The sequence below is a fragment of the Cottoperca gobio genome, chromosome 5, assembly GCF_900634415.1.
Source record: "Cottoperca gobio chromosome 5, fCotGob3.1, whole genome shotgun sequence".
Lineage (NCBI taxonomy): Eukaryota > Metazoa > Chordata > Actinopteri > Perciformes > Bovichtidae > Cottoperca > Cottoperca gobio.
This window is the reverse complement of record NC_041359.1, coordinates 9340118-9363227: the sequence shown is the minus strand read 5'-3', so window position 1 is coordinate 9363227 and position 23110 is coordinate 9340118. Positions and strand designations below refer to the sequence as shown.

At 40.4% G+C, this 23110-nt stretch overlaps 1 protein-coding gene across 2 annotated transcripts in view; it reads left to right on the top strand.

Moving 5' to 3' along the window:
- Window positions 1–23110, top strand: part of slc2a9l2 (solute carrier family 2 member 9, like 2) — a 102939-nt gene that overhangs the window by 39484 nt on the left and 40345 nt on the right. For both annotated transcript variants that reach the window (XM_029431730.1, XM_029431729.1), the window contains exons 8-11: window positions 6310–6497; window positions 8196–8306; window positions 22302–22403; window positions 22800–22875. In XM_029431730.1, the coding sequence (XP_029287590.1) occupies window positions 6310–6497; window positions 8196–8306; window positions 22302–22403; window positions 22800–22875 (477 nt within the window). The remainder of the gene's footprint in view (window positions 1–6309; window positions 6498–8195; window positions 8307–22301; window positions 22404–22799; window positions 22876–23110) is intronic.

The following is a 23110-nucleotide window of genomic DNA, read 5'->3' as shown; positions in this document are numbered from 1 at the left end:
GAGGTGGAACGCATTGGCCGAAATGCAATCTCGAAAGACATCGGCTATCGTCTGACGATGATTTTGCTTTTTGTTATCTTTTGAAAAATCATTCAGATATGAGTTTATAGAGATTAGCCTCAGATGTTGTCTCTCATCTCCAACTCTATTGTTGCATCTCAATTTGCTAATCGACCTGTAACAATGTCCGGCACATGTCAGAGGAAGTCTTGGTTCGGATATCCGTTATCCGAATATCCCCAGAGGCTGGTTCAGGGATTGTAAAATCTAAGATAAAATCATGAAATCTAGTTTCACATATGAAATAGACTGTCTTGTGAAGGATTTAATAACATTAAGAAAAAAAGGGGAAACATTTAATTTAATGTTGTGACATTTAAATATAATTGATAATTTGTCCCCTATAGCTAATTTTGGCACTGCAGCCATGTGTGTTAAAACAATGTCAGTGTTTGCATTGGTGTCTAACTCTAACTAACTCTAACTTTAAGCAGTTCAGTTTATCTTCAAACTTTATCGCAAAGTGTTTGGAATTGAAGGACGTTGCTTGTACTTGTCTTGATGGAGCACTTTTGTTTTTAGCTTACTCTCTCGTTTTGCCATCTGTCATTGTTTATAGCTGCTCTCACCGGATAAATAATTCCAACCGTGAGTCTGTTCAACAAATTGGAATCAGGAAATGTGCTTTTTTTGTCTCTTTTTGACACAACAAGGAAAAAGTGAGCAATAAAAGAACACTTGTTAAGTTTACAACCGTAGCAAAAGTATTCTGTAAACAACTGCAAAGGCATGTTTAGTTCTGAATCTATTCAACAGCTGTTGCATTTTGTTATGTGCTTGAAAAGACGTGTTGCTCTGTGGTGCTTTTCCGAGCATTGGACCACATTGGTGATAATGACTGTGTAAAGAAGCTCTTTGAGGAAGAGATGAGCGGCTTATAAAAGAACATTTTGCTGGCACACGTCTGAACATCGCTGCAGATCAATGTTTTTTGCTTGTGTTCCAGCGTTGGGGAATTGTTGTCAGCGTCCACAAATCTTGAGGGGTGGCCCTGTGGTGTGATCATCATCACAGTGTCGGACAGGAACAGCATGTTCTCTCGCACCCCATCTCGTCTCTTGTCATGTCTTATATCTGTATTGCTTCTCCAATTAAAGGTTACAGAGGTTGAAGCTGAGATCATTTTGTGTACTAAAGGATGTCAGTGTGATTACCAAACTGCACTTAACTTCAGGCGACTTGACTCCACTGCATTCAGCTCAGTGTCAGCCCTGAACCTACCAATGAATACAAGGCATACATCTACCTTTTACCGTACCAAGACTAAACTAGAATATATGACATGAGGTCTCACCTTCTCAACACACCAATTCGATCAAAAGTGTTCATGTATTACAGCATGAGCTTATTTCTGGTCTTTTTCTCTGCCCTCTGTCGTCAGATTGGGCGGTACCAAGGTCACTGTTCTCTGATTTACAGCAAGGCGTGAGATTGAATCCAGCAGTGTTATTTTTTGTTTTTGTTTTGTCAATCCCATTTTAGCCCCATCAAATAACCTTCCCAATGCTATATGTTATCCTATTTACCTGTTTGTAGAAACTCTTTTTGAGAGTCATTGTGCAAACATATATGCACCAACAATCTAAATTAAAGCGTCTTTGAGTTACAAGAAAAGCGCTATAGAAGTCTGTATTATTATTATTATTATTATTATTATTATTATTATTATTATTATTAAAGTATAAGGTTGGTGATATTCTTTAAGTTACAATCTTGAAGATCTCTGTTTCGTTCTCTTTGTCAACACGGAAAAAAGCACTGATTGTGTGTTTTTGGATCTCACTTCCTTGACGCTTGGGATTTTTCCCGGGAATGTCGCCACAGACGCCCATTACATAACTGCAAATGCCAAGGCTTTCCTCAAAGGGACATAGGCTCAATCACCATTGTGTTGCCTCATCCAGCGATAAATAGTGACTTAGTAGACATTTATTTAAATGAAAATATTTTCTACTTTATGGCCCTGCCACACATGTATGGCAGAAACGTATGCTGGCGTATATGAAAATTCCAAATACATCCAACTTTTCATCGGATCGGAAAAGTGAACAGATACGCATGTCTTACCTATTGATAGAGTATCACTTACTTATACAAAATGTATCAGACAAATACACAACGAATGCATAACTATACAAAGATATGGTGTATACAAAATATGGGCAACACGCTGGTGTACGTAGATATAAGGTAAGGTATAAGTAGTATTCGTTAAGAGCTCGCTGTGTTACGCTGGGGTGCGTTGTTGAACGCTGATGTTTTGAGCATGTTCAAAATTTCAGGACGTACCCGACGTGTGCTGCATAAGTTATGCAGACGTTACACATAAGTTACGTTACGTTAGACATACGTGAATACGGAATACGTACGTGACTACGTTAGAGGTACGTTAGATATAGGCTACGTCGGCTGACGGTGAACCCTACAGCTAACTTATTGATAACGAGTGGATACCCTATTCCTACCCTATGTTAAGATGATGCCTGACGACGGAGTAACTTATTAAACGTGTTTCTACAGTACAGCTAGCGTTCAGCATGGTAGCCGTTCTCCAGCATCAGCATGACGTGAACCAGATGGCACTTTCCCAGCTCCGTTGACCAGACGCTCTGATACGTTTTAAATAAGTAAGTGATACGCTATCAATAGGTTTGACATACGTATAATAATTAGTTATGTATTCGTTATGTATACGTCAGCTACAACGCCGCGGTGGAAAAGTTGGACGTATTTGGACTCTGACACATTTTGAGCTACTTTTCATATACACTGGCATTCTGCCATACAGGAACTGTGTGACAGGGCCGTATGTCTGGCGTGTTCGGCGTATCGTCTGCGTCCTTTAAACGATCACAACTTACCCTTAATTTATATCAACCTATTGCCGATATTTCGTATGCCCCAGCATACGTTTCTGTCATACGGATATGTGTGACAGGGCCTTTAACAAATACTAAAATCAACAAAAGTGATACTTACGTCTGTGTATCTACATCTTGCATTAAAAATAATAGGGATGTCCTAATCAAGGTTTTCTTTTGCCCCGATCTGAGACCTTCAATATTAGTTCATATTAGTCATCTGCTGATACCTTGTCCAATCTGCTGCTTATATTTACCTACATGACACTGTATCTGACACATTGAAATAACATCTTCTGAAATTGAGGCAGTATCACTGCTTTGGAGTTGTTGTTACTGAAGAAACACTCAGTCCACTTGTGATTGTTCAGAGTGTTACAGAGTGGAGGGTCTTTCCTTCTCAAAGGATCTTTGGCTGAGTACAGACACCTGCTGCTGAGCTCTTTAACCAAACAGCCAAGTTTTGGCCTGCCATCAAGTTATATAGGAATCAACATTAACTAGCACCAGCTATATGACCTTCTGCCAGCAATGTTTGCCGTTTAGAGTGCCAAAAGCAGAGAAGAAGAGAAGCTGCTTCCTCAGTGTTTTGTACACTGCTCAGTATGATAAGTAGCGTCTGAGTCTAGTTATGTTAGTTTATAGTAAATATTTGTTTGTGCGGCTCTGGACATTTTTATGAAAAACACATAAAAAAGCCACATTATAACACCGGCTGATATGTTACTTCATTACCATGAACATGAGCACTGTAGTTTATTTCGAATCAATCCCAAATACTCGATCCAGATGCCCTTAACACCCACTATAGTTCATAAAATGTGTTGAAATCTGCAGCTAAAAATAGTCCTTCACAAATACACTACTTACTGTTTGAGTAACATTTACAAGAAATTATAGTTTTCAGCTGTTTTAGTAAAATTAGCCTTTTTCAAACTTAAGTAGTATATATATATATATATATATACTATGTATAAAGATTGACGGCATCAGTAGGAGCTAATGGGCTTGGGGTTGAGAGCAGTGGTAGGGAAACTACTGTATAGTCGGAAGATAAAGAGACGGAATATGTAATATTGTTTTGGTCTCCTCATGGGATTTGTTGACAATAATACAAAAAATGAAAGAATAACGAAACAAAAATGCCTCCACATAACCTCTATTGTCAGTCCCTTTTTAAAATGCAACAGCAATGTTGTCATTTCTCAAACGGCCCGTCAGTCAAGCCACACCAGTGACATTAAAGTGGAGCCCCACTCTCCTCCTGAAGGGAAATTAAAATAGGTTTCTTCCGTGGGGACAATGCCACCGTCGCACATCCTATCACCAGACATCAATATCATGTCAAGCAACTGACACTGACAGCCCAGTAGGATTCTGGATTAGAGCGGGTTTCCATAGTTTCTATCAGCAGGTAGAGGCAATTGAATACTCATTTACATTTTCTCATCCCGATAATAATTATGTTGAGCTAAGATCTCATGGTGGGCAACATATTCTGGTAACAGAGGATCATTTCAGCATGATGGGATCTGCACTAAGATATGCTAAGATAAAATAATATGTTTCGATAGATGCTGGCATTTTACTTTGTAATTCTTTGTACCATAGTAATACCAGGTAACATAGGTGAGTCCTGCTTTCTCTGCACTTTCACACTGTGCAGGAATTATGTTACAGTATGTTGTATGCAACTCTTTAGATTTGGTTATTTCTTTCCCGTAGGTGCAGCTTGTAGAATTTTATTTGAGACAATGCATGGAATATCAATTAGTGGGATTCTGATCGTACATGTTTGTAAATTTAAGGCTTGTCCAGTATTTACTTTATTTTAAATTGAAGGTATTTTCCAAGAATTACAATATCAAAATTCTATTGTACTGAACAGTTGTGTTTGCACTCTCACACACACTTTCTTCATGCCTTACAAATGCACCATCCCGCCCTGGAAACATGGGGAGGTCTTCCTGCCTCCCGTGTGGCCACTGTTCACACTTTTGGCTATTCCTCTACCACATCCTTATGACCTGCTATTAGTCCCTGTCGGTGTTTATAGATTTTCTATTCTGGGTCGTGTCCTTTGCCTGTACCCACCTCGAATTCCCATAACGAAAAGATTAAAGTGAGTTAAGAGGTTTTACACCCACATATTCCCTCCAGTCCATCACATTCAAGTAGCACAAGTTCAAACCACCTTCCACTGGCCAAGAAAAAGCTTGCCAGAAACCTGGTCATATTATGCTATATTTAGATATAAAATATATATGTATTTCTGGGGTTTTTTCTGCCTTTTGACTGAGAGAAGATATAATAAATTTAAACTGAATTGATCTTATATTAGGCTTGACTTTTTGCACCACAAAGTCAGAGGGTTTGATAAAAGTAGATAGTATAATATTATACTAAGCGTATAATAGATAATATACAATGCTGATATTTAGGATATTGGTATCTCTGACCAATAAAGACGACCTTATTCAGCTGAGAACAAGATATTATAACATTTGCTTCTTTAAATAACTGTGGTTTGCAAAAAGAGAGGGCTGTAATCATTTGTTGATGAATTATGTATTGAGAACATGGCGGGACCAGGATGTAGCCTCAGGGTATGTCACAAATGTCTTTGACTACAATGAGTTTCAATGGTTATCCTGTGAAGTTTTCTCGTTCAATCAGCTATGTTTACTTTAATTGTTCTCATAAACATGTAATGTGTGTATCCCTGAGGTCTAACTCATTTGTTGAATGCATTTCCATTTCCATTAAACATTTGCAAAGCCAATTCTTAAAAAATACACACACACACACACACACCTCTCATTAGCGCCTCTCTTGGGCAATAACTTCACTCAGAACCTTTGGTAAAAGTTGCACATTTTTAATTTATTCATCGTGAAAACATAAAAAGGTGAGATAATAAACAACAAATATTTTAACCACACAGATGCATCAGAATTATCACAGTGTTACACTTTGAAAGCTTATTCATAAACAAAGAAATTGTTGGCAATCATTAAGTCTACTGATTTTGTTTTCCATAGAAATGCTTTTAATATCCACACTGATCATGTCGCCTGCCACCTGAGGGCTGCAAGACTGCATTTCCCATATATTACTTTATGGAGGCCAAAAGAGCCAAAGACACGCACATAATTCACGATTAGAATACAGATTACACATGACAAAGATACAGGAGGGAGACCCAGTTTACTAACTTGATAAAGACGGATTTTAATTTAGTCGAAATGAGTGTTCAGTATTCAACAAATTGATCCTTTTACGAGGATATATCTCAATTTCCTTTGTTATAAATCCTCTTTGATCTCAACGTGATGGTTTTTCTTTATTTGGGGACATTTTTAACAGTGTGCGTCTATGTGTGTGTCAGCATTCCAGAGGTTTTTGGGGAAAAAAGACGTGTCCCAGGAGCTGGAGGAGGTCCACGCGGAGGCTCGGGCTCAGGACAACCTACACACCGCCTCTGTGCTGCAGCTGCTGAGGAACCCAGCTGTTCGATGGCAGCTCATCACCATCATCATCAGCATGGCCTGCTATCAGCTCTGCGGCCTCAATGCTGTGAGATGCACTTCTTCTTTCCATTTTCTCAGATTGTCAGAAGAATCCTGTTCTTTATACTATCGTACAGTGTCATTTAGGACGCATTGTCATTTTCTATTTTTTTTTTAAATTGCCAATTTATTTGGTATTTACTTTAACATTTCAACACCATCTGCGTGACAATCATGCTGCCTTTCTTGAAGATGCTCTGTCACACCTCCAGTCCCACCACAAAATGTTCAATCAGTGTTGGGCCTCAGTGGACATTTGTTTACACTCCTATCACAGTACTATCAGTGACAAAGTGACTGCTTGTCAGTGGATCAGGTGTAGCAGCACATTGCATTGTCTCCTGGGTCTGGGCATGCACAGGTGTGACCCCATATTTGTGGACTCTTTCAAAAATAAGTGATTTCTTTATATTCACAACACATTTTTTTATTATAAAAGGTTTAAACGTGTAAAGTATTCATTATAAAATAGGTCCTATGAGGTGGATTAGTCTGTGTTTAGAATGAACCTATGGGCATGGAGAGGTCGCTCTGTCGTGCACTTTGTTGACGGGAAGAGATGTTGAACTCTGCTCCACCTGAGATGTTGCAGTGCACTATGGTGGGTGGAAATGACTGTTATACAATTATGGGACTCGTCATATACAGTGAACAGAGAAAAACTGAGTTTAGATTAAATAAATTCCATCTCCATGAGGAAAATGTAGAAGAAGCTCATTCATTTGTTAAAACATACAAGTTATTACTGTAACCTTTAAATAATGACACTGTTTTGTATTTAAATCCACAAGCAGACAAATGAGCTCCTGTTCTATTGAACAAAAGGTGTCATTTCCATGTGTCTATTATCCTTTCTGCAAATACATCAAGAGATTCAAGCGCTGCGGCAAATCCACCAGAGCAACTTCAAGTGGCAATTTTAGGTTTCCATTCTGCAAAACATATTTTGCTCAAACTGTTTTTCTGTGAATGGAAAGAAGTCGTGGAACTTGAACTTAAACTCCTGATCACTTTTAAGAGCGACCAAATCCTGGTTAATTCAGCAACAAAGCCGTACTCATGTTTAGCTTTTTAATATTATGTTTTTAATGTGTATGTTTTTTATATATCTCTGTTCTAATCTTTCATAAAAGCCCTTCTAGGGACGGGTGTTGTAAACTATCATCTGCTATAAATACTATGATCATGGCATTTTACGGCTGTTTTCGGCTGTTTGTCTATCTTTATTTTATCTGTCCTTATCAAATAAACAATAACAAAAATAAGCAAGAAGGATGCAACCAAAACTGGTCATTTTAAAACTGTGAGTTCTGAATAAAAAATGTGAACACTCTTTGACCAACATATTGTAGGCTGTATGCAATTCATGCAAAGGTGTTGTTAAGTTGTATCATGAAGAATAATGTGTGTGCTCGATCACAAAGCTCCTCTGAATTATCATAGATATGAGCATGAATTCATTTCCATACATCTTTATTCCAAGAAGACAGGAATGTAGTTTAGATCGCTCTAGAGGTCTTTATCATCAGACCTTTCAAAGGACTCCAGTAAATACTCAAGTCTGAGAATGACTTGGTGATGTTACAGAGGCTTATTGAGCTGCAATGAATCAGTCCTTCAGGTCATCAATAATAATGATAATAATAATCTTTTCTGACAATTGCGTATATATACTGTATATTACAATATATATATTTTTTCATAGATCTGGTACTACACTAATGGGATCCTTCAGGAAGCAGGCTTTGCCGAGAACATTATCCCCTACATCACACTGAGCACCGGGGCCATAGAGACTTTGGCTGCCATCATCTCGGTGAGTATTTCTGCTTTAGATCAGCCAAACCTGTCTGATTCTGGGAATAAGTCTGCTCTGGATATTAAATCACAACACGTTTTGTACTTGTGGTCTTTAACTTCTATCTGTTGTTAATACTCTACGATTCTGGTAATGTTTCATCTTTCTTTCTTTCTTTCTTTCTTTCTTTCTTTCTTTCTTTCTTTCTTTCTTTCTTTCTTTCCAGTGTGGATTATTGTCTGTGTATAATTCTAGGTTTGCCATATCTATGTATGTACTGTATGGTTATTACTCTCACTGCCAGAGGGGGAAGACAAAAGTGCTGCACTACAGCTTTAAGGAAATGTTATAATATCTCATAATATTGATATAAAGTAAGTTATGCACAGATAGTTCACTGAGTAACCAGCAACTGCACAGTGCATGTGTAAATCATGTAAATCTGTACCACTGGCAGTTCACTTCTGCACAAAACATGTGTTTTACTGTCCATTTGCTGTATTTGTAATGCTGACGTTTTAAGTCAGCATTACACATCCCGCAAAGATTTCCCAAATAGATTTTCAGAAAAAGATATAACGATATGTTTCTGTACTATGTACTTATTATGTAGAGGGTAAATAACTGTAAATAGGCACTAATTGACTTTGAAATACTATTGTCGAGTGTGGACATTATCTCCTGCAGTAATTACTATACATAGAAAGACGGTCATTTTGCAGTTTTAGAGAAGTTTTGCTCACCTGAGATCAAAAATATCCCCTCATCAAATTTAATTTTTCCTAAACCAAAATTGTAGCTGTCAAGTCATAATTGTAACGCTCTTGACCAAAGCTTTGTTGTCCTTGGTTGATGTGGAGGAACCTCACATCTGCCAAGCTGCTCAAACGTCGCCAGCTCAGTTGACGTGAAAAGGTCAGTAGGTTTCCTGCTTTGGCAGCAGATCTGTCGCTAAATGATGGAGCAGAGGGCGCTTTGCCTCAAACAGCTCAACGGAGTAATTAATTATTAACTGGGTGGGAGTGTCTCTGTAGGTAGCTTGTTGGGAAGATAATGTAGCATTCCACAACAACATGTGGTGACTTCTGTGCAATGATTACTGTTACACACTTATAAAATATAAAACACGCTAAACATCAGTTTGAATAATTGAATAAAATCACTGACGAAGCTGCAATATTTATTTTACAGCCTGACATACATATATAGCAGCATTAAGTACCAAAGAAAAGAGTCCCGCGGCATTAGAGTCTTATCTCCATCAAATCTTCCGTTCCCAAGCAACAAACTACATTGATACAAGGAGTCCACACGAGAGAAAATGAGTCGATAGTCTGCTGTGTCCAATTTAAATCCTGTTGACCGTAGCTGCAGGAATACTGAACTGCTGATGGCATCATGCTATTGATTCAGACTGAATGAGGTCGAATTGTATAGGTCGGATTTGTCCACTCACACAATAACTACCTTATAGGCTGATTGATTTCCTCACAACCGACGTCCCTTTTGTGACCACGCAAACATGTATTTTTCAGGAACCTTTCTTGCATTTTGAAGAATATAGATACAATTTAAGTCGCTAGGACAAAGTTCCACGTCCAAAAATGTAATTTCAAATGAAACATTTAGGAACTGAATACTTTTCTGACCGGTCAGACACACGCTTCTCAACTTGTGTACAGCATTCATTTAGACGAAAGTATTAGCGTAAGGTAGGGAATGTCTTTTAATGTCATTGATGTTTAATTTGCATTATGTTGCTGATATGCTGACTAGTCTGAAGCCGTTTTCTTATTTCAGGTCCGTACACTGTCTAGAGTTTCCCTTTCACACATGTAGCACATAATAGGAGATTGTCTTTGTCAGAAGTTTCTCACTTACTCACAATATTCTGTTTGCTTTAGGAGAGGGGTGGTGCCAGAGTAGAACGTGCAGGAGGCAGGACATGACGCAGATTACACGGTGGTCACGTAGCTGGCTAGTAATGTGGTCATAATACCAAGACTTTTGCTTTTCCTCAAGTTGTCTGATGATTTCGGGATCGGCCCGTACAGACAGAATCTAATCGTCTCTCAAGTTAGACACCCTTCTTGTTCACCCTCGGATGTTTGTTTTCTCCTGGTATCGCGCCTGCCGCATGGAAACATCATCGACACGCCCAGTCACTCACTGTGAATTCCCCCCTGATTTAAAAAAAAAATGAGGGCAGCAAGAGTGTTGCAGGTGTTAAAATCAAAACATTGAGCTGAAAGATGATATAAAGCTCCACACAGCCTGGTGATAATTCTCTGTGGCTTTCTCACTGCAAGTTCTTTCATATTTAAGATATATATTAAAGCAGCTTTAACTTCACCTTCTCATTTATTGCAATATAATTATATAATAAGCTGAAAAACTAGCAGATTTGCACTTTACAGCAGTTTAATCTCCCATGTCACAATGGTGTTTTTGTCTCCTCTTCCAAAATAAAATGGATGTGTCACTGTTTGATTAGTAAATGATCTAAATTGCCTAATCTTCTGTGCTCTTGAGATGCAATGTTCATTCAACAGAAATTAACTGAAGTGAATTTCACTTCTGGAGTTTAGTTCCCAACAACTAAACTCCTGTTTGATTTTTGCAGAAGAGTTACTTTTCTTATAAGAACATGCAGTGGGGGGTGCACAGTCTCGTCTTTCTTCATTTAATTAGTCAACATTTCCTGCTCATATCAAATTCCATGATTCCACAAGCACATCAAAGAGAGGACCCCACTGAGCTGCCAAGTGACTGAGTTCAAAGACCCGCATGTATACTTCAGATATCAGTTTTCTATCTCCAGCCCTACAGCATCTCGACATCAACCGCAGCCAAGTTAGCCCCAACCGCCTTTTGAAAACCACCCTTCTTATGTTGCTGATCCACATGCTCTTTGACTGGCAGACACGCAATAGATGGGAAATTATCATAATTACAGTAAACTTGTATATCCATAAGTTGTAGAATTGAGTGTGTTAATTATTCTAACAAATTGACTGTTGCTCTTTTTGGTGATACTCCATTAGTTATACAGCAAACAAGATGCCATAACCGTATATTGTACAAGCCTAACAGTATCTCAGGCAGGAAAAAGCAAAAGCACAGAATTTCCTTCAGTATTTGACATCTTCCTTTCAGAGAGCAACCTCAAGAGTTTTACAGACCTGCGTTAAAATTGAACTGCTATTGAATGGAGACCATTTGTATGAGCGTCATGTTCGCATTTCCCTTTGACTACCGGTGAGAAAGATTAATTTGATTCGTGGTTAAAGGAGCTTCAATTATTCATGAGTCCACACCTGGCTTTAAAATCTGACTTTTTTTCATTGAGGTGGCAAACATTTCAAAAGTTAGTTTTAATCCCCAAATCTTGAGGTATTCGCTTCTTAATACACGACAGTGTGCGTTTAGCCATAGCTCTAACCTTAATCCATTAGTAATGCCTTTACACTGCACAAAGCTGCCAACACACAAACAAACATTTCTGACATGCAATTATCAAATTCCAGATCAAGAAGAGGAATAAACACTCACAATAGAAAATTCAATGTATTCAGAGTCAGGTTTCTTGCAATACCTGAGGAAAGATTACTTGTGTTTACGTGTTTTTGAATTTCGTTGTTTGCTGTTAATGAGCTTTTGGAGTATCCATCCAGTGCACCAAGACGACTCCATTTAACATTGTATCGCTCTACATGGAAATTAAGATTAATTTTTGCAGGATGGCCCATTTTAATATAATATTACATTATTGGATTATAATTGTTGATGCATTAAAGGTGGTTAATACTTTTATGTTACAGCTGGTAAAGGTGGAGCTCATTTGATTTATAATAATAATAATATTAATAATAATAATAATAATAATAATAATGTATTAGTGGTTTATTTTTTTGTATTAATAATCTAAATCTGCAAAGTAACTAAAGTTATCAAATAAATGTAGGGGAGTAGAAATGATGATTTCTCTCTGAGATGTAGTGGAGTAGAAGTTAAAGTAGCATAACGATTGAAATACTCAATAAAGTACCTCAAAATGTTACCTAAGTACAAACTTAAATGTTAATTTCCACTACTGCACATAGACAGGATTGCATGTTCTTACTCAGATTTAGTGCTTGCATGTTATGTTCGGCCACCCCTCCATGCTCATGAAATCCCATTTGATTGATTGTAGCAATAAGAGTGTATGTTGATGGTTTACTGTGGAATTTACTGTGTCTATGTGCTGTTAAAGGTAAAGCAGTAAGTGTAAAATGAAAAAGAATAAGACAGTGTAATTATGTAATTCATTAGGAGGATTTCCCATTCTTTGCATCTCAAAAAAGTGCCCATCTGTTATTCAACGTGTGTGAACGATGCTATCCAGCTCTGTCACTATTCACAATGATCCAAGAAAGCAACATTAAACAGAATATCTATCTGACTTAAACAGGCCGGAAAACAACAGAAATGCCCTTCACAGGTCTTTGCAACAATTGGTTTATGTGATAATTGATTGAAATGTTTGCTTAAATTCAATAATCACCCACCCGGAGTGTAACATCATTAAACTGTACATACAGGCGATGGCTTGTCCTCTGACCAGGACTACCAAATGTGTTATCTCCTCCCGAGGTAATTTAACACCTTCTGTCTTCAGCAGCTTATTAAGGGAATCTTATTTGCTTCGGGCAATTTTGCACCTCCAATACAAGGACATAAGTTTCCAGTTGCGGGTATGGTGGAACTGTACCACTTCTCTTCATTATCAGAGGACTGGCATGTAGTGCACAGCTTTTTAAGTGAAGGAAAACTGCACCTAATGGAAACTGAAAGGCCCTGTCACACATATCCGTATGGCAGAAACGTATGCCGGCACATAAGAAAATTTGTTAGAGTCCAAATACGTCCAACTTTTCATCGGATCGGAAAAGTGAACATACACAGATACGCATGTCTAACCTATTGATAACGTATCACTTCCTAATACAAAATGTATCAGACGAATACCCAACGAATGCATAAGATATACAAAAATATGGCGTATACAAAATATCGGCAACACGCTGGTGTACGTTGATATAAGGTAAGGTATAAGAAGTCTTCGTTAAGAGCTCACTGTGTTACGCTGGGGTGCATTGTTGAACGCTGATGTTTTGAGCGTGTTCAAAATTACCGGACGTACCCGACGTGTGCTTCATAAGATATGCAGACGTTACGTGACGTTAGACATACGTAAATACAGTACGTGAATACTTACCTACGTAAATATAGTACGTAAATACCTACGTGACTACGTTAGAGGTACGTTAGATAAAGGCTACGTCGGCTGACGGTGAATCCTACAGCCAATTTATTGATAACGAGTGGATACCCTATTCCTACCCTATGTTAAGATGATGCCTGACGACGGAGTCACTTATTAAACGTGTTTCTACAGTTCAGCTAGCGTTCAGCATTCTAGCCATTCTCCAGCATCAGCATGACGTGAACCCGATGGCACTTTTCCAGCTCCGTTGGCCAGACGCTCTGATACGTTTTAAATAAGTAAGTGATAAGCTATCAATGTTTGACATACGTATAATAATTTGTTATGTATACGTTATGTATACGTCAGCTACAACACCGCTGTGGAAAAGTTGGACGTATTTGGACAAATTTTGAGCTAATTTTCATATACGCCGGCATGTTTCTGCCATACGGAACTGTGTATGTCTGGCGTGTTCGGCGTAACGTCTGCATCCTTCAAACGATCACAATTTACCCTTAATTTATATCAATGTATTGCCGATATTTCATATGCGCATTTATTACTTAAATTCTTATTATATATACTTATATATTCTTCTTATTCTTATTGTATAAACAATTGTTGCTTACTGTGAAAGCTGCCTTTTAAGAAACAGAGTGGTTCCTGAATGTCCGGGTGGCCCAGCGGCCTCAGGTACATACCATGTAAGTGTAAGTGGCGGGCCGTGCATCTCACACCTAGGCCTTCAGTGATGTCCCACACAGTCCTACCTGGATTATTCCACCTCTTAATACCATCATTATGATGCCATGGCTCTAGAAACTATACATTTAGACAGAAACGTTGAAGCGTTGTATCACCTTAACATAGTCATTAACATTTTAATCTCTATTTTGATCTCTTCTCCCATCACTTCAACAATAGCATAAATCAGGTCGTTTTGTATTTTGCCTGACATCCCAGTAAACACTTTGTTTGTGGACAGGTGGTAATTCAAATGTGTGTTTTTTTTCAGCAAGAAAAGAAAGATGCTCCACGTAGTTTCCTCTGTTTGTGGACTCGGCGCTTTCATCGTGTCCCCTAAATGAAAGTTCCTGTTTACCCAAATAAAGGACACAATCAATCAGTCTTTTCAATATTTCCCTATTTCTGTTCACCCTTTCGTTGTGGAGCTCCGTTTCCCTGCGCACTTGGGTGTCCCCAAAGGTTTTCAAAAGCACCGTTGCTTGTAAGTGCCCAGCCGTGCTTTGGTGTCTCGTTGCTGCCTTGGTTAGACAACTCAAGTTTGCAAACCCAGTGTGGCTCCAAACACCAAATTGATTAGTTGTAAATAGCAGGCATTCCCAGCAGTACAATGTGCAGTGCCTCTCGGAGGCTGTGAGCCGGGGGTACCGCTCGTAGTTAGTGATTTGAAAGTGGCGGACAAACCCTTTTCCTGGCTGTGATAGGCTCGCTAGCGTCGGGATTGGCCGTTCTCTTCTCACGATGTCTAGCTTTTCTTGAAAGGTTTGTCTTGAAAATGGCGTTGTAATTATATCTGCGACCAAATCGATCTCTTCTCCTCCTTCAGCCATTGTGGGTTGAAAAAAACCAGCTTGTAGAAATCTAAATTAGCTCGTTCAAGTTCAGTTTGCTAGCTCTGCCTCTCAATAGTACGTATCCAATCAAAAGACATGGACGTGCTGACGTTATCGTACGCCTGCTAGCTGGCCCCGGTGTCCCCAACTCGAAATCTGATTGGTTAACGCCACAGTTTTGTCTCCGTTCACTTTAAGCGACAGGTGCCCGCACTGTTGATTCTGAAGGCCTAAGGGCAGATTTCGTGGACCCTGGCAACACATCATGGCTGAAATATGATTGGATAAAAGCTCTAACATAAAGGCCAGCCCTCCAAATCTCGATCTGAGGCTGGAAGCAGCGCAACCAAGAGGAAAGCTATGAAATGAAGAGAATAGACTATGGGGAATAATTTAATACATATTTGTGGAAAAAATATATAAAAATGTAATTTATATTCTGATGATGTTTAGGCCAGAAGAGAAGGCCTTGCTGGCCCTGACGGCCCACCCCATTCAGACGCCTGTCTGCCCCTCACTCACTTCATATTTCCTATAAAATCTCAAGTGAAGATATAAAGAGCCAGACAAATATATTTCTAAAGAAATTAATTTTAAAGGCCTCTTACAAATGCTAAGCTTGTCAACAGGGCTTTGCATAACTACACCTTCATATACTGTTTTAACACAATTTATTTCTCTCATATCTACTGGACACTCAGATCTTTGTAAAAATGCTGCTGGTAATCCCCTGTGCCAAAATTTTGGAATAATCTGTCTCCTTATTCGAGATTGGCTCTTGCTGTGCACACAGAGTTTGTTGCCGTGGGTTTTTCTTTGGGTTTTCCGGCTTACTCTCACAGTCCAAAGACATGCAGGTCAGGTTAATTGTTGAACCTGAATTACCCGTTGGTGTGAATGTGAGTGTGAATGCTTTACTCTATGTGTCAGCCCTGTGAGTGGCGACTTTTCCAGGGTGTACCCTGCCTCTCGCCCATCGTCAGCTGGGATCAGCCCACCGCCACACTGTATACGGATGCGGATTCAGATAATGGATGGAGGTATTTGTGCCAATTTGACCACTATGTTATGTTAGCCTGAACTACAAAGTGTCTAATGTGTGTGCACCCAGTTCCACAATTATGGATATTCATGAAACAGAACCAGGTGTATGTTACAGCTTCTTGAAACCTGGCAAAAATAATTTGAATGCATATTTCTGTCTTTGTCTGTCAGAGTTTTAGTCGTGAATATACAGAACACAGAATTCATTGCGTCTGGCCCCAGTTGTTTTCTCTTATTTTCCTCCATGCACTCTCCTTTAGTGCTCCCAGCTCTGCATTAACAGAGTGATGTAATATAACTCGAGGTAACTATGGATTTCTTCTTGGTGTTAAGACTGTGCATCTTCACCAAAATTCAAGCCGCCCGGAGTGACATTTTATGCCTTCATGACCCTCTGCATTTGTTCATATCTTTCCATTGGCCTTGTATAAATGTAAGCTGCCTTTGCATTTTGCATCTCATTAAATCTGTATGTATCATTAAGCATCAACCAAAGATTAGTTTATTCTGCTTTTTTAAGCTCTGTTTTATATTGTCTTTGGTTGCTGAGTATGTTATGATCCTCAAACAGCTATTATAACATCTTTGTGAAACACATTAAGAAAAAAGAAAGAAAAACAGCAGTCACAATGTATGATTACTTAATGCAAAATGCTATGCACTGACCTCCTGCCCCCCTTTTCTAGTGCCCTACTGGGCCATCGCCCTTTCATTCCGGTACACTTGTCACTATACGGCTGGCTAACGCACAAGAACTGTGGAGTGTGTGCCACCCCACATTAAATCACACACATCCAGAGTGTCGTCACACTCGGTAGCCCTTTGGCAAGTCTAAACACAAACAAATTATCACGGAACACAAAAACTGACCTTATGGTTGCAAGGAAGTGAAGAAATAGTCAAACTGACAAAACTAAATGAAGGCTTCATATTTATTGTGATGGACTTTAGAGCGTGACTCATTCTGCCCGTGGAAGTTGTTTTTCCAAGCTGTACAAATACGATTATCTGCAAATTACTTTGTGTGTAGGCAGGAACACAAGCCCTTACATCTTCAGCCATGCTCGGACTGCAGAGACATAAGTACAGATAATGTAAGGCAGCTTAAATAGTTGACACAATCTAAGAAACAAACATACCAGTATTCTCCTTTAACATCTTTGTCTTTCAAGCTGATTTGTAAGTTGATTTTCACCAGTGGGAAAAAAAACAATCAAAGCCTCGTCGTATGACCTCTGTGCACAGAATGGGATATTAGGTTGCGTTCATCATTGTCATTTATTCCACTTCCATCAGTAGTTCATAGTGTCAGTTATGTGCACAAAATGGAAAGAACCTGGGAACACATTATCACATTTTGTATTGCAGGTCATTAAAGTGAAAGTCGTTTTTTTCAGAAGGTGGTACGAGTGTATGATACTTAAAAGCAGCCTCCATGTACATGGAGCAGCGAACGCCTGAATGAAAGAATCAAGAGCTCACACAATAACACTCGTATTGGTAATAACATAGATATTCCTACAGTCGACAGAAACTTCACTTCTGTCCTCACTCCTTATCACATAGGCTCACACACACATCCAGACACACACACATACACACACACGCGCAGACACACATGCTGGCTCATAAATATTCAGACTCATATACAGAGACCTTAATGAGCTGCGGCTTTGCTGGAGGTGTGTTGGCTTGGTGTGTGTGCTTCTGTCTGTGTGTGGCTGCAGAGAAACGTCCAATGCCTTTAGGAGCCACACACACACACACACACACACACACACACACGCACACACACTGAATTTCAATGCTTTTGTAGGCAATCCATATCTAAAGCAGACGCATAGCCTGCTGCCAATGTAAACTTTGGAACGGTGGAAAATTCTTGATCCTGTTTTTCTTGTGATGCAGCAGCTCCTCTCCTACACCATACAGGAATTCACATGGAAAAACACCTCAAGTTATTTTTTTCCACCTTGTCTATACCCAGAAGACCCTCAGTGCAGTTATACATACCGTACAAATACCAGTAACCTTTTTCCACATTTTAGTAAAGGACTAGTTTGAGGGCATTGTTATGAATAATTTAATGCCACGATGTAAGAACGCCTGCAGCTGTGGAGAGGGCCAGACTAAGTATGGTTCAAAACGACTTCATGAAACAGAAGGTAAGAGAAGGAGAGACCCTGCCCGAAGGAAGCCCGGGGTCCCCGTCTGGAGCCAGGCCCAGAGGGAGGGCCCAACAGCGACCGCCTGGTGGCTGGGTTTGCCACGAAGCACAGCCCGAGGAAGCTAGGTGGTGCCTCCCATCCATCCATCCTGTGGGCCCACCACTCATGGGAAAAACCACTGGGGTTGGGTGCGCTGTCACACGGGTGTCAGTGATGGTCAGTGACCTCAACGGACCAGACCCGGGCAGCAGAAGCTGGCTCTGGGGACATGGAATGTCACCTCTCTGTGGGGGAAGGAGCTGAAACTAGTGCGGGAGGTGGAGCGCTACCAGTTGGATCTGGTGGGGCTTACATCTACGCACAGTCTTGGCTCTGGAACCATACTCCTGGATAGGGGTTGGACTCTATTCTTTTCCGGAGTTGCCCCAGGTGTGAGGCGTCGGGCGGGTTTGGGGATACTCACAAGTCCCCGGCTGAGCGCCGCTACATTGGAGTTCACCCCGGTGGACGAGAGGGTCGCCTCCCTACGCCTTCGGGTTATGGGGGGGACAACTCTGACTGTTGTTTGTGCCTATGCCCCAAACAGCAGTTTGGAGTATTCGGCCTTCTTGGAGACCCTGAATGGAGCCCTGCAGGGGGCTCCAGTAGGGGACTCCAAGAAGACTTTAATGCGCACGTGGGAAACGATGGAGACACCTGGAGAGGCGTGATTGGGAGGAACGGCCTCCCTGATCTAAACCTGAACGGTCGTTTGTTGTTGGCCTTCTGTGATAGTCATGGAATGGCCATAACAAACACCATGTTCGAAGATAAAGATGTTTATAATTGTAAGTGGTACCAGAGCACCCGGGGCCGAAGGTCAATGATCGATTTTGTGATCGTATCATCTGATCTGAGGCCGCATGTTTTGGACACTCAGGTGAAGAGAGGGGCGGAGCTGTCAACTGATCACCATCTGGGTTGGATCAAGGGGTGGGAGAAGACTCTGGACAGACCAAGTAAGCCTAAACGGGTAGTGCGGGTGAACTGGGAATGTCTGGAGGAAGCCCCTGTCTTGGAGATCTTCAACTCACACCTCCGACAAAGCTTTTCAGACATCCCTTTGGAGGTTGGGGGCATTGAACCTGAGTGGGCAATGTTCAAAACATCTATTGCTGAGGTGAGGAGCTGTGGTCTCAAGGTCTTAGGTTCCTCAAGGGGCAGTAACCCTCAAACACCATGGTGGACCCCGGTGGTCAGGGAAGCCAGTCCGACTGAAGAAGGAGTCCTTCCGGGTTTTGTTATCCTCAGGAGGTGGAAGCGGGGAACCATCCAAGCTGTGTACAGCAAGGGTGGGACCCTGCTGACTTCGACTGAGAAGGTTATCGGGCGGTGGAAGGAGCACTTTGAGGAACTCCTGAATCCGACTAACACGCCCTCTATGGTAGAGGCAGAGCTGGAAGCTGATGGTGGACCATCATCAATTTCCCTGTTGGAGGTCACTGAGGTAGTCAAACAACTCCACAGTGGCAAAGCCGCAGGGGTTGATGAGATCCGTCCAGAAATGCTGAAGGCTTTGGATGTTGAGGGGCTGTCTTGGTTGACATGCCTCGTCAACATTACGTGGAAGTCTGGAACAGTGCCTTGGGGGTGGCAGACCGGGGTGGTGGTTCCCTTATTCAAAAAGGGGGACCAGAGAGTGTGTGCCAACTACAGGGGTATCACATTTCTCAGCCTCCCTGGTAAAGTCTACTCCAAGGTGCTGGAAAGGAGGGTTCAGCCGATAGTCGAACCTCTGATTGAAGAGGAACAATGCGGAATCTGTCCTGATCGTGGAACAACGGACCAACTCTTCACTCTCGCAAGGATCCTGGAGGGGGCCTGGGAGTACACCCATCCGGTCTACATGTGTTTTGTGGATCTGGAGAAGGCGTATGACCGGGTCCCCCGGGTGATACTGTGGGAGGTGCTGCGGGAGTATGGGATGAGGGGGTCACTTCTGAGGGCCATCCAATCACTGTCGGCCACAGAGACTACGTGAGTCGCCCACAGAGCATGTTCTAAAAATAGCACTAGTCACCATGGAGCTCTGTCTAAAATTTGTATTTAATTGTTTTGCTTTTTTTTTTTTTATCAATAACACTTGAATGATTCTTTATTTTAAAATGACAATATTTTATATAGAATTTAAAAACCAAAAATGTTGTATGTATACTCTGTACACTGTCTGGGGTCAGAGTGCGTTTTTTACGCTAAACATGGCAGAAAAGCGAAAGAAAATTAACTATTTTCACAATGATTGGGAGGAAGAATAATTTTTTACAACAGTGAAAGAAAAGTGTGTCGGTCTCATTTGTGGGGCGACAGCAAAGCGGCACATTTTTGAGACACTTCGGTACGTGTCACAAAGCTACCATGCTAACTACCCACCTGCAGCACTGCGGGCAGAACAAGACGTGAATTAAAGGCAGCTTTGGACAGCAGCATCTCTTTTCACGAGGCCATTGAACAAGTCATAGCAAGCAAAGGAAGCTTCATTTAGAGCTGCACATTTTTTAAAATAAAGTACAATAAAGTCTTTTCGGACATGGAGGTCTTGAAAGGGGCAATGATGTTATTGAAAACACTGTTCTAAGACGAGAAGAAAGGTTCCGATGTCATCTCCACTCTCTGATGACAAAGTTAGTGTTTTTTAAATGTATATTCTGCTCATCGTTTTTACTCTGTAGCACTTTGAGTTTTGTTTATTCAAATGAAAAGTGCACCTATAAATACAATTTATTATTATTATTATTATTATTATTATTATTATTATTATTTGTACAAACAGGATATGATCTGAAGATATGACTGTTAATGATTTCCTTAATTGTTTTTACAGAAGTGATACTTTGTACTAAAATATAACTGGTGTGATTTTGAACAAAATGCTACAACTGTGCTCATTCATACAAAACTGTCAATAAAGATATTTACAAAAATATCAGAGATGTGATAACTCTGACTTTCAGAAATAAATTGAGAACATAAATAAATAATGTTGCGTGTCCCCGACCCCAGGTACCTTCCTGCCTGCCAGTCCACACCCCAGGCCCTGCCTACATCTGTGTTTCCTACCATGATAAATCATTGTTAATAATCATTGTGAGGAATAATTAACGTTAACATGTGATCAGACAGTCTCTTCACATATATGAATATTTATTATGATTATTATTATTAATTAGCAGCTGCCCCTGCGACCCGACCCCAGATAAGCGGTAGACAATGGATGGATGGATGGATGGACACCGTGACGTACAACCACTCTGCGCTGGCTCTGCCATTGTTTTCATATGGGGAGTGCAGTAGCGGCCAACTAGGCAGAAGCGTTACTCTTGGCGTTGCGCTCCGCTTTTGATGTGCTGTGCTTTTTCCTCTGCAAGTTTCTGCACTATGCTCTGCGCCCGACCTCGCAGTGATGGAAGAGCACATTTCTTGTCATTTGAAGGCAGCTTTAATTTAATGTGTTAGCAAGCTTACATTTGTTTATTAGCTCTAAACTTAAAGTACAGCCGAGGCTGATGGGAATGTCACTAGCTCTGAAAGTATTTGGTCATAAACCAAAGTAAGAGGAAAATTGACTTTTGGACCTCATGATGGCGCTAGATGAAACATTTATCAACAAAATCATTAGGATTCATCCTCTGGGCACCATGAACATCTGTACTCAATAGTTTTTAAGATATTTCACAAAAAAAACAAAAATTGTCAATCTTATAGCGGTGCTACAGGTAAAGTCAGGGGATCTCCAAAGTCTGCAGGATTCATCCTTTGGGGAAGATGACTGTCTGTACCAAATTTAATGAGAATTGATCCTTTAGATGTTGATATATTTCAGTCTGGACCAAAGTGTTGGACCGACCTACAGGCCGACATTGCCATCCGTAGAGCCATGCCCCTGAATATGTTCGAAATGCTTCTAATACTTTTCTGGTTTCTTTTCTGTTTCCAGGGCTTAGTTATAGAAAGAATCGGGAGGAAGCCCCTCCTCATCTTTGGTTTCTCTTCCATGGCCGTGTTCTTCAGCCTACTCACAGTGTTCCTCAATTTCCAGGTTAGCCCCTCTCCTTCACTGACCTCATTCCATACTGTAAGTGAGAAGCTGATGCACATAGGTGATCTGTACTGCGGCCAATTATACTGTGGACAAATTGCCATCAGGATTCCTACTCTGAGGAAAAGAGGTTATTATAACTCACCTCTGCACGTATATGATATTATATGTAATATTTCTCACATTGTATTGACTACATTTTCCTGCATTTCTTTGGTGACATTGGCTGCTTAAACAAAAGCAAAATATAACATAGGATGTAGCTGTCAATTATTAATTTCCCTTATATAATTGCAGTGATATCCCTGCTCAGAACTGAGTCATATCCTAGATATATTTCACCAACATGATGATTATTGCCATTGCAACCCCATCTCTTTTGCTCTTTTATTCCAGGACAGTCTGTCATGGATGCCCTACCTCAGTTACATATGCATACTGGCTGTGATTGCGTCATTTTGCTCTGGGCCAGGTAAATCTACTGACCTACATCACTGGCTCTCCTTTTTCTTCTTCTCTTTCTTGCTTTTCATTTTCTGCTCTACAATCTCTCCTCGGTGCTCCGCTTCACTTCAAACTGCACTTAAAAGAGATTGAGTAAACACCCTGCAGACTTTTATCAGATTGCGTTTTTCATATTTGACTGTAATTCAACAAAAGTAGTTGAAAAATAAATGTGAATGACCCAATTTTGGTCCTCACCTCTT